Source organism: Schistocerca nitens, chromosome 7 (assembly GCF_023898315.1).
Source record: "Schistocerca nitens isolate TAMUIC-IGC-003100 chromosome 7, iqSchNite1.1, whole genome shotgun sequence".
In the NCBI taxonomy this organism is placed as follows: Eukaryota; Metazoa; Arthropoda; class Insecta; order Orthoptera; family Acrididae; genus Schistocerca; species Schistocerca nitens.
Window position 1 is genome coordinate 517,783,010 of NC_064620.1, and position 13,056 is coordinate 517,796,065.

The window sequence follows — 13,056 nt, forward strand, 5'->3', positions numbered from 1 at the left end:
TCCACAAGTCAAACAATTAGTTTTTATATAAATTTCGTAAAATTAGTGATTACAGTAAGATATTTTCCACTAACTAAAGATCTCTGTTAATAATATTTAAATGAGATGTAGTTCACTAATGGGTGTGTTACTTTTAACATATCTCGTGTACAACTAAATGATACAATAAAAAGCACCGAAAGTTGTATTTTAACATTTGCTATACTGTGAAATGCGTATCGTATAATATGTGAGACTGTGGTATCGAATACTTCATATAAGGGTCCCCATAGTATGTCCTATCACAAGCTTAACGGAGGAACGTCAGTCCTGCCTGGATACATAGGTGGAAAATGTGTTTCATTCCCTGATGCACTTGGATCAAAGACCACACAGTTTTGCAACTAGGCAAAAAACGTTTTTTTGAATATTTTATGACGATGTGAAATGTTAGGTGTGAGGAGTAGCACGTGATTTCAGAAGTAAGACATTCTGCGTCAGCTGACTGCTGGCAGGCGTGATTTAGATGAGCGCGAGCAGTGTGAGATACGGCACGGGCATATATATGGGCGGTTGCGTGCTGCAGCTGCCACGTGTGCAGGGTCGGCGACGCTAGGGTGTCAGTCACCTGGCCACACCTGCGAGCACCGACAGCTCAGCTCTGGCAGCATGGCGGGCGCCAAAGGGCCCAGGGCCGTGGCCATGCAGTTCCTCGCAGCGTTCCTCGGTGAGCAACCACGCCACGCCACAGGCCAATGTCTGTGGCGCATCAGCTTGTACCTATGACAAACAGTAGATGACTTTCTCATTGTGTCCTTTCAGTTTTCGGGAGCACATGTGTACATTCTCATGATTCACCAGTCCCATGGTTACCTCCCCTGTCCCAACCTCTTTATCCGAGAGTAGAACGTCCCCAATTATTTGTTTAGTGTGCTCCAAACTTTATCATCTTCCTCTACACTTTGTAACCCTCTGCAGATCCGTCGTTTTTTAAGTAAGTCGTGGATTCTGACTGGTTTCTTGCGGCCAATTTCCTGTGCCAACATTTTCATCATAGAGTAGCACTTCCAACCTACTTCCTCAATCGTTTGCTGGTTGTATCCCAATCACTGTCTTCCTCTGCAGTTGTTACCTTCTACAGCTCCCTCTACTACCATCGAATCTATTCCGCACACTCTGCGTTCTTCTTGTCAGTGTTTCCCGTATATTCCTTTCTTCGCCGATTCTGCGGAGAACCTCCTGAAACAACGTGTTTACTGTTACCAGTCACCGTTTTTTTTATTTCCACGACGCGTTTCAAAGGTTTAAACCTCCATCATCGGGTGGATTTACATTAGTTAGTATGACATTTTTGTGTGTGTTGTGTTAACGATTTTTTGGAGGAACTAGCGGCACTGCCTAGTGGAGAAACAAGACACTATTTCAGAACATGCTTTTGGATCTCTTCTGACAAAAAATTAAACTGATCTAATGGTAAACATAAAATAAGTAAACTAGAGTCACAGGTTCCCTTCGCTGTCGTAACACATCACATGTATACTGTCACATTTGTAAACAAATATGGCGTCTGGAAGCTGCTGGGTGCAAGGTTCGTAGCAGGAGAGAAGACATAATCGCAAAGTGCAAAGAATATACATCGTAACAACATTATTACAGTATAATTGTTTAAAGCATTTGGGGGTGTTTGTTTTGAAGTGTCGAATATCTGTGTGTGTACTTCAGGTGGCGTATGAATCTAATTTTGACAAGTTCAAACAGCTTAACATTCGTACTCGTTTATACAATCAGGTGAAATGTTAAAATGGCTTAAACTTCATACTTGTTAATAACAATCAGGTGTAATGTTACAGATTTGAAGTACAATAATCATATTGGCTACAGCAGTAGAATCATACATAGATGATACTATTTGATTGGAATTAATAGACAGATGTGAGAGGCTGGAGGCAGAAGTAGGGGAAGAGAGAGAGAAAGTGTGTGTGTGTGTGTGTGTGAGAGAGAGAGAGAGAGAGAGAGAGAGAGAGAGAGTGAGAGGGGGGGGGGGTGGATAGAGTGATTATATGAGAGCAAACATTTACATGGCAAGGGGTCCTAAGATTACATGTTACATATATTGGCTGCCTGAAGTTTGGGGTAATACATTGGTTAATGCTATAAAAGGTTTAAACCTTTGAAACGCGTCGTGGAAATAAATAAAACTGTGACTGGTAACAGTAAACTTGTTGTTTCATTTAATGTCAATATCAGTCACTGTAAGGCCTAACCTAAAATGTTCACATTTAAAGAGAATCTCCTGATTCTTTGCATTACCAGTCGACTTAATTTTAAACATTCTTCTGTGGGACCAAATCTCAGATGCTTCATTTCTGCTCTGTTCCGGTTTTCCGACAGTCAGTGTCCCAGTAGCATACAATGCGGTGCTTCAAACGTACATTCTCAAAAATTTCTTCTTCAAATTAAGGCCTGTGTTTGACGCTGCTAGACATCTTTCGGCCAGGAATTTCCTTTCTGCCAGTGCTAGTCTGCTTTTTTATAGCCTCCTTGCTCTGTCCGTCATGGGTTATTTTGCAGCCTAGGAATCAAAATTTCTCAACTTCGTCTACTTCGTGGTCCCACATTATGATGTTTAGTTTCTCGCTGTTCTCATTTCTGTTACTTCTCATTACTTCAGTCTTTCTTCGTATTACTCAATCCGTATTCTGTAGTTCTGTAGTCCACTTCAACAGATTCTGTAATTCTTCTTCACTTTCAATTAAGATAGCAATGTCTCAGCGAATCTTATCATCGATTTCCTTTCACGCTGAATTTTAATCACGCTCTTAAACCTTTCTTTTATTTCTGTCATTGCTTCTTTGGCGTGTAGACTGTTCATCAGGGGCGAAAGACTACACCCCTGCCTTACATCCATGACTGCAGTTGGATATTGGCTAGTAACTCCTTCCTCAGCCATCGTCAACATTAGCGCCTGAGTAAACTTCAGAATGGAAAAGAATTTTGTGTGAACAGTTTCATTTTTGAAATGACGAAAAACAAGTGATTTCTGATGAATCCAGACAATATCTACAGCCCATTTCTTTCAACTTTTTTTAATGTATGTAAAATGTTACGAGTGGAACAAGGAATTGTATCTATGCTTTATAGATCTAGAAAAGGCATATGACCGGGTTCCTAGGAGGAAGTTATTGTCTGTTCTACGAGATTATGGAATAGGAGGCAAACGTTTGCAAGCAATTAAAGGTCTTTACATAGATAGTCAGGCAGCAGTTAGAGTTGACGGTAAATTGAGTTCATGGTTCAGAGTAGTTTCAGGGGCAAGACAAGGCTGCAACCTGTCTCCACTGTTGTCATATTATTTATGGATCATATGTTGAAAACAATAGACTGGCTGGGTGAGATTAAGATATTTGAACACAAAATAAGCAGTCTCGCATATGCGGATGACTTAGTTGTGATGGCAGATTCGATTGAAAGTTTGCAAAGTAATATTTCAAAGCTAGATCAGAAATGTAATAACTATGGTATGAAGATTATCATCTCCAAAACGAAAGTAATGTCAGTGGGAAAGAGATGTAAACGGATTGAGTGCCAAATAGGAGGAACAAAGTTAGAACAGGTGGACGGTTTCAAGTACTTAGGATGCATATTCTCACAGGATGGCAACATAGTGAAAGAACTGGAAGCGAGGTGTGTCAAAGCTAATGCAGTGAGCGCTCAGCTACGATCCACTCTCTTCTGCAAGAAGGAAGTCAGTACCAAGACTAAGTTATCTGTGCACCGTTCAATCTTTCGACTAACTTTGTTGAATGGGAGCGAAAGCTGGGTGGATTCAGATTACCTTATCAATAAGGTTGAGGTTACGGATACGAAAGTAGCTAGGTAGCTAGGATGATTGCAGGTACTAGTAGATGGGAACAATGGCAGGACGGTCTCCACAATGAGGAAATCAAAGAAAAACTGGGAAAGAGCTCTATAGATGTAGCAGTCAGGGCGAACAGGCATGCATGGGAGAAGCAAGGTTACCAAAGCGACTCATGGGTTCAGCAGTAGAGGGTTCAGCAGTAGAGGGTAGGAGTTGTCGGGGTAGACCAAGGAGAAGGTACCTGGATTCGGTTAAGAATGACTTTGAAGTAATGGGCTGAACATCAGAAGAGGCACCAATGTTAGCACTGAATAGGGGATCATGGAGGAATTTTATAAGGGGGACTATGCTCCAGACTGAACTCTGAAAGGCATAATCAGTCTTAAATGATGATGATGATGATGATAAAATGGTGAAGCAATTCCTAGCTCATTCAGAGTGCTATGTACAACTTCTTCTCGGAAAACAAAGATAGCTACCCACATTGAGGGTATACACTTGTTATAAAATATGGTGCACCCTCCTATCCCTAGCGACACTTGCTTCACCCACACTCTGCACCCCTTTATTATTATTATTATTATTATTATTTATTTTATGGCCTTCATTGGACCACTGTAGTCAAAAATACAGAGTTCTAAACAAGTTGTTACACATGGATACAATTTGGTTCGACAATAACTTAATATATTTAGGTAATATAATTATTAGATGCTATTCTTATATGAAAGGTGTTTTGCTCTTCTGTCTGCCCAATATTTCTTCATTCTTTCAGATATTTTCTTTCTTTCTTCATCTGAGACAACTCTTCCTGTACTTCTTTTATTGATTTTCATTTGTAGTCTGGTTTGCGGGTCTTGTAGTATTCTGGTTTTCTCTGTCTTGTTGTTAAGGTCATCTACTGTAATTTGAAGTTCTTTTATATCTTCCTTAATTTCTGTGATCCATTTAATGTCGCTCTTGCTATTCCACAATTTTTGTATTATTTTTTTACTAATTCTGTTTTCAGGAGTTCTCATCAGATGTCCAAAGAATGAGATGCGTTTCTTCCTGATTGTGCTCATGACTGGTTCTATTTTCTTATATACTGTTTCATTTGATCCTATTCTCCAATGTTCATTTATTTTATACTGTTTATTTATACATGTCCTAATTATTCTTCTTTCTATTTTTAGTATTCTGTCAATTTCTGCTGTATTAGTTGTTTTGAAGATAGTTTCAGTTGCATACGTTGTTTCTGGTTGTGTAACTGTTTTATAGTGTTTTAATTTTGCATCTATAGATAGACTTTTTTGTTGTATGTAGTTTTGGTAATGTAATTTGCATAGTTCAGTTTTTTTATTCTATTTTGCCATGATGGCTTCTCATTTAGATTGTATGTTATTATTTCGCCTAAATATTTAAATTTATCAACAATTTTGATTTCCTGTTCTCCTATTGTAATTTTGTTTGCAAGTGGTGGATCAGTTAGCATAATCTCCGTTTTTTCAAATGATATTCTAAGGCCTACTTTCTCTGCTATTTCTTGTAGTGATTTCACTTGTTTCCTGGCTTCTTGAATGGTGTTGGCTAGGAGACCAAGATGATCAGCGAATCCCAAGCAGTTTAAGCTAATATCATCTTTTGCACTTCCAATTCTTATCCTCTGTGGATTGTCCTTGTACCATTCTCTCATTATGTATTCCAGTGCACAGTTGAAAAGTAATGGTGATAGGCAGTCACCTTGTCTTAAGCCTGTTTTTATGAGGAATGGTTCCGAAATTTCTCCTCTAAACTTCACTTTTGATTTGGTGTTGGTTAGAGTGAGTTGTATTATTTTAATTAGTTCTGGATGGAGTCCTAGATTTCTTAAAATTTTTAATACTGAAGGTCTGTGGAGACAGTCATATGCCTTCTTAAAATCTACAAATGTTATTGCCAGAGGTTTCAAATGTTATTGACAGAGGTTTGTTCCGTTTCTTGTAGTATGCCATAATCAATTTTAAGCTAATTATCTGCTCTGCACAGCTTCTCCATGGTCTGAAACCTCCCTGATATTCCCCTAACTCCTGTTCTAATTCCTCCTTGATTCTTTCATATAGGATCTTGGATAGAATTTTATATGTGCAATGTAGGAGAGAGATTCCTCTGTAGTTGTCTGCACCCCTATTAATAATAATCAGTCGTGTTAGTATTTGTGCACTACACTCAGGCCTAGCCGAGCGGCTCCCTCCGTCGGAGGATCGAGTCCTCCCTCGAGCATGGGTGTGTGTGTCGCCCTTAGCGTAAGTTAGTTTAAGTTACGTAAAGTACTGTATAAGCTTAGGGACCGATGACCTCAGCAGTCTCAAAGAACTGACCACGCATATCCAAAATAGTCTCAGGCCTACTCTTCGCAAATCACATAGTTGTTGACCCCTTACAATTTGAACTGGGAGACCTCAGGCAGCCAGTCCTCTGTGCATGACCGCCGTCACTAATAATAACAATAACAATAATAAAAATCTATATACTGCGCATTCCAGTTCGTCTGTGTCCACGGTATGTGTAGCCAATCTGTCTCCGCCCTGTCCCCATCCCACTCAACGCTTTATTATTTCTAAAATTATATTGTATGTAAATAATCTCTAGAAATTGTAATTTGAAGCGGCATACTCCCCTCCCCCCCACCCCTTCTCCTCTGCTTTCCCATTACCTTCCCAGCCAACCCTGTACGCTACAATATCCAGTTGCCTGTGCTCCTGGCACTTTTACGTCATTCCCCCCCCCCCTTCCCCGCATCATCAACCGTTTCTTTTATGTTGCCCGTCGTGGTTGTTGGCTGGAAGGAGTCATACTTCGGGCGTCGGGCGTCTTGTGTGGTGTGAGATGCTGCTTTGTTGTCATTGGCACGTGCACGCCACGACAATACAAAAATAAGCTGTACAAGAGTAAATATCAAAACTTACCTATAATGGATGTAGTAATAAGAAGGTTCGAAGATGTTTCGTGTACAAATATAGTACACTTTTGTAACTATTACAGTGTTTAAAGACCACTCACAAAAATATGCAATTTTAAACTGGAAGAAGGGAATAATTTAAGCTCTGATTTAAGCTCTAGTTTTACGATACCTATGTAAGGGCTAGCGGCTGTAACACTTTATACACGTATAATATTTGCAACAGTGCCGTCCAGTTGTACCATACACTTTCTTTAAGGTTGATCATCAATGAATGGAACACGTCAAACAAACGTAAACAGATCAGTAAATGTGCATTTTACTGTATATTGTGGTTTTTAGGACTTAATAATCATCTGTGAGCTCTAAATATATGGACAAGGCCATGTGCACAAGGTCCTTTTTAATTGTAGGTATTTTGTTTCTGACAGTCCTATAAAACATGTGCTACATTTTATCCACTAATACGCAACATAGAATGAGTTTATAACTCACGATAAACACGTTCTGTAACAAAAAATTTAGAAGTTATGTAAATGTACAGTTTCTATTTCTGCTTCTTGTAATGTCTATCAAAAAATTTTTTCTAAAATGTCACGTGATAAATCATGGTGGAAATATGGTCCATGTACAGTCAGTTCCACAAGAAAGTGTGCGCCATAATTTTAAATGTAACGCCCGCAGTGGTCTCAAATCTGTACTCAGTGCGATTTTGTACAGTGTATAGATAAACAGTGTGGCGGCTGAATGTTTTGATTTGTCGGCTGCAGTTTAAAATGGGTGCAAAATATCTGAAGTGCCACGAGGCAGTGTTCCACGTAAATCATCGACAGGGACCAAAGCTTTCATATGGATCTGCTGCTAAAATTCTTAGAAAGTCAAAGACATTCGTTTCGAAGTGTATCAGACAATATTTAGAGGCTGGAAACGTGGATGGGCTAACGTGCCATGCTGTATCAATGATGGCGACGATTGGATTAACTGTTAGGTAACTGTGCAATTAATAATGACATTTATTTTATGTAAACATACACTGGAGAGCCAAAGGCACTGGTACAACTGCCTAATATCGTGTAGGGACCCCGCGAGCTCTTCTGAACTGCACGTTGCAAGGCATCCCAGGTATGCTCAATAATGTTCATGCGTGGAAGGGTTTGGTGACCAGCGGAAGTGTTTAAACTGATAAAACTGTTCCTGGAGCCATTCTGTAGCAATTCTGAACGTGGTGTCGCATTGTCCTGCTGGAATTGCCGAAGTTCGTCGGAATGCACAATGGACATGAATGGATGCAGGTGATCAACAGGATGCATACGTACATCTCATCCATCTAGACGTATCAGGGGTCCCATATCACACCAACTGCACACGCCCCACACCATTACAGAGCCTCCACCAGCTTGAACAGTTTCCTGCTGATATGCAGCGCCCATGGATTCATGAGGATGTCTCCATAGCCGCACACATTTATCCACTCAATACAATTTGAAACGAGACTCGTACGACCATGCATCATGTTTCGTCATTAACAGTCCCATGTCGGTGCTGACGGGCCCAGGCGAGGCGTAAAGGTTTGTGTCGTGCAGTCATCAAGGGTACACGAGTGGGCCTTCGACTCCGAGAGCCCATATCGACGACGTTTCGTTGAATGGTTCACACGCTGACACTTGTTGGTGGTCCAGCATTGAAACTTGCAGCAATTTGCGGAAGGGTTGCACTTCTGTCACGTTGCACGATTCTTTTCAATCGTCGTTGGTCCCGTTCTTTTTCCGGCCGCAGCGATGTCGGAGATTTGATGTTTTACCGGATTCCTGATATTCACGGTACACTCGTGAAATGGTCGTACAGGGGTACATGCTGTGTCCCATCGCTCGTGCGCCGACCGTATCACTACGTTCAAACTTACTTGATAATCTGCCATTGTAGCAACAGTAACCGATCCAACAACTGCGCCAGGCACTTGTTGTCTTATATAGGCGTTGCCGACAGCAGCGGCATATTCTGCCCGGTTATGTATCTCTGTATTTAAATACGCATGCCTATACTAGTTTCTTTGGAGCTTCAATTTATACTTGTAATAGTGTCTTTTATTTCATACAGATAACGGCGAACACTTTCTTATGGAACTGACTGTATATACTCTATGTTACAGATAAGAGAATAACAACAAAGTGTGTCGAAACCGATTGTCGAAAATAAAGAAGGATTTATGCGATCTCGGCTATAGAAAGTTTTTATCTATAACAGTAATAACAGTTTATGTCCTACTACAGTGTAGTAGCTATTATATAGATACTCTTGTGTTGTGCTGTCAAATAGTTCGTTTACTGTTGTGTAGTTAATAATGAAACTATTTCCGCTGTATTGTTTTATGTGGCTACAAGCCGGAGAAGACATTTTCTTGGAACACATGTGATGTGTATGTCTCAAGTTTATTGCCATAGAAGCATGGAATAAAGTACAAAGAATGTGTGTATGGTTGGAGTACGTGAGGAAGATATTATCCATACATTCATTTCAAAAGCTGTAACCGCATTGCGTCTAGCGTTAATGGTAGTACTCGAAAAATAAGTTATTATTGGTAAACCATGCAGTCAGTAGAAATTTCTTAGGGAATAGTGCCAATAAGCAAGGATATTTTATAAATAATTTTTGTCTTGACCGAAACACAATTCAACCCCTTTGTTCGTACCCCTCATAAAATTACAATTTACTCGTCGGAGGTACTTATCTCCATATTCGGAACCACGGCGGTAGTACCATGAAAGCTATTCCCTGTGTCTTAATACATGTCCTATCATTCCCACCCTTCCTTTTCTCAGTGTTTTTCACATGTTCCTTTCTTCGCTTGTTTTTCTGAGAACCTAACCATTTCGTATCTTATCAGCCCACCTAATTTTCAACATTATCCTGGAGCAGGGCGTCTCAAACGCGTCGATCTCTTCTGTTCCGGTTTTCCCACTGTCCATTATGCAGTACCATACAGTGCTGTACTCCAGACGTACATTCTCAGAAATTTCTGCCTCAGGTTAAGACAGATCTCTGTTACAACTGCCGTTCGCTTGACCACGAATTCCCTCGTTGCCTGTGCTAATAAGCTTTTTATATCCTCCTTGCTTCTTCTGTCGTGAGTAAATTAACTTCTAAGGTAGCATTATTTCTTAACTTCATCTATTGCATGGTCCCTAGTTTTGATGTTAAATTTATCGTTAATCTCATTTCTGCTGTTCCGCGTGATTTCCATTTTTCTTCGGTTTATTCTCAACCCGTATTTTTATGTACTCATTGGACCGTTCACTCAATTCAGTAGGTCCTACAATTCTTCTTCACATTCACTGAGGATAGCTATCTTTTATTTCCATCATTTACTCTCCGACGTATAGATCGAACAGTAGGGGCGAAAGGCTACATCCCCTTCTTAGAGAATTTCTAATCCGAGCACTTCGTTCTTGGTGTTTCTTTCTTATTGTCCCCTCATGGTTCTTGCACATATTGTATCTCACCCGTCCTTTTCTGTATGTTACAGATTCACAATTTTGTTTTCCATTTTTCTTTATATTATTCTTGTGAGCACTTTGGATGCATGAGCCATTAAACTGATTGTGCGATAGATAATTCTTGTACTTGTTGGATGGTGCTATCTTCTCGACCGTGCGCATGGTATTTCTCTGAAGTGTGATGGAAAGTCTGCTGGCTTAAACATTCTTCATACCAATTTCATTAGTCGCCTGGTTGTCACTTATCCCCAAAGATTTCAAAAATTCCGAAGATATGTTATAAAAGCTGTCTGCCTCTTTTGGTCACCAGCGTTCCATATATTTGTTACACTCTGGCTATAATGCAGTGTTCTATCTGTGGACTAGAATAGCCTAAACTCTGGGATATAAATTGTAGGGACCAGAATAAACTTTTCGCCTTGCAGCAAAGTGTGGTTTGAAACTTCTTGATAGCTGCGTACCGTAGGGACTCGTATCCGGTACATCGCCAGTCGCAGGCATTGCTGGTACCGACCGGATGATGCACGCACGACTCATATTCTTCCTCCTACCGGTTTAGAATGCTGGTTCGGTACACGGTTTTCATCTGTCAGAGTTTCAAGCTGATGACTGGTTTGACATTTGCACCATGTTTTGATCTTGATCAAAGAATCAAATAAGTCAAGTAAATTTTTTCTCTCTTTTCTAATTTTCTCCCGTATGTCTCGGTCGATCGGAATAAACGTGTAAAGGCCATATGTTCAGTCATTACATGCTACTAGGATGTTTTGTATTACATCATAACTCTCGAGACATCATTGGCTAATCTAAAAAGTGCACCGTGCTTCAGATTCTAGGCCTAACTGTAGCTCTCTGTAACTGACTGGCTAAATGAGTTCAAAGGCCTGATAAAGGCACTGGAATGCCACCCCCTAATACATCTAGGTTTAGTAAAGCACTGTCGCGTTCAGAGTAGCCTTATGAAACGCCCCCTTAGAAAAATTATGAATTACTGTGCTGGTAAACCTCTTACCTTATTTGATTTACAAAATCTGAGCAAAACTCAACGTACTCAGACAGTTTTCTCTTTACTTATTCTGATCATCACTAAACTGACACACAATATTTCAGCGCAACGTAATCTGACTTTCAATAATCCCTACGAAAGAATGGCACTGACTAACAATAACCTATACCTTTCATGAATCACTCACCTCACAAAAATCTTCGTTACTCGAACTACTGCAATACAGCGAGCGCCAATACTGCCAGCTAAATAAAAGATTCTAACTACGGAAGGCACTAACTACTGATAGGCATAGTTAGCAAATGAAAGATTTTGATAGAGAACAAACAATGTATTTACCTTAATAATGTTCAAAAGTCATCATATATATACATCAGTTCATGATATCCAGTATTACAAATTTGCTCTTTCTGATGGACACACGTCCAGATCGTCCGCTCTCAAAATTCCGCCATCTCTCTCCCCACATCCACAACTGCTGGCGGCTCTCCTGCAACTGCACAACGCTACGTGCCGTTCACATCCAACAGCCCAACAGTACAATAGCGAATATTCCAACAATGCCAACCAGCCACAGACTGCACACAGCACAGTAAGTGATTTTCATACAGAGCGCTACGTGGCGTTACCAACATAAAAACCTAAACAGCCTACTTACAGCCTTCGTGTTGAGAACAGATTTAGCTTTCGCCTTTACCTTTGACTTCACAAAACAATCGATTCACCTGTTGGTTCTCCGTTCCTGATTATAGCTTAATGTTCATTTTGTTGTCTCTCAAGTAAGCAAGCAAACTGGAGACAGATCTGGTGACCAACAGGCCAAGATAACTTGTCGACACCATGCACAGCTTGTTGGGTTACAACAGTGATACGTGGGCGAGAGTTGTCGTGCTGGAAAACACCCCATGAGTACTGTTCATGAGTGACAGCACAACGGGTCAAACCACCTAATTGTACATATGTGCAGTCAGGGGTGCGTAGGATAATAACGAGAGTGCTTCTGTTGCCATACGAAATCGCGCCCCAGACCATAACTCCAGGTGCAGGTCCAGTGTGTCTATGAAGAAGACAGGTTGGTTTCCAGGCTTTCAATTGGCCTCCTGCTGACTAACACACTGCCACTCACTGGCACCGAGGCACATGCACCTTTCATCAGAAAACACAATAGTCTTACAATGAGACCTTGCTTGACACCATTGAAGTCGCAGATGGCGGTGGTCTGGAGTCAGTGGAATGCATGATTTAGGGCATCTGGCTTGCAGTTGTCCTTGAAGTAACCGATTTGCAGAAGTCCGTTGTGTCACTGCGGTGCCAGCTGTTGCTCAAATTAATGCTGCAGATGCGTCACGTATGCCGAACATGATGGACTTTCGGTAGTGCCACGTAGCCTTCCGGAATCCGGTATTGTTGATACTCTACTGGCCATTAAAATTGCTACACCACGAAGATGACGTGTTACAGACGCGAAATTTAACCAACAGGAAGAAGATGCTGTCATATGCATATGATTAGCTTTTCAGAGCATTCACACAAGGTTGGCGCCGGTGGCGACACCTATAACGTGCTGACACCAGGAAAGTTTCCAACCGATTTCTCATACACAAACAGCAGTTGACCGGCGTTGCCTGGTGAAACGTTGTTGTGATGCCTCGTGTAAGGAGGAGAAATGCGTACCATCACGTTTCCGACTATGATAAAGGTCGGATTGTAGACTATAGCGATTGCGGTTTACCGTATCACGAGATTGCTGCTCGCGTTGGTCGAGATCCAATGACTGTTAGCAGAACATGGAATCGGT

The 13,056-nt window shown here is 40.9% G+C and overlaps 1 protein-coding gene across 1 annotated transcript in view; it reads left to right on the forward strand.

Annotated features, from left to right (window-relative positions):
* Nucleotides 1–606: 606 nt before the first annotated feature.
* LOC126195231 (facilitated trehalose transporter Tret1-2 homolog) overlaps nucleotides 607–13,056 on the forward strand; it is a 60,421-nt gene continuing 47,971 nt past the window's right edge. The window contains exon 1 of the mRNA XM_049933756.1: nucleotides 607–706. Within this exon, the coding sequence (XP_049789713.1) occupies nucleotides 649–706 (58 nt within the window). The 5' untranslated portion in view covers nucleotides 607–648. The remainder of the gene's footprint in view (nucleotides 707–13,056) is intronic.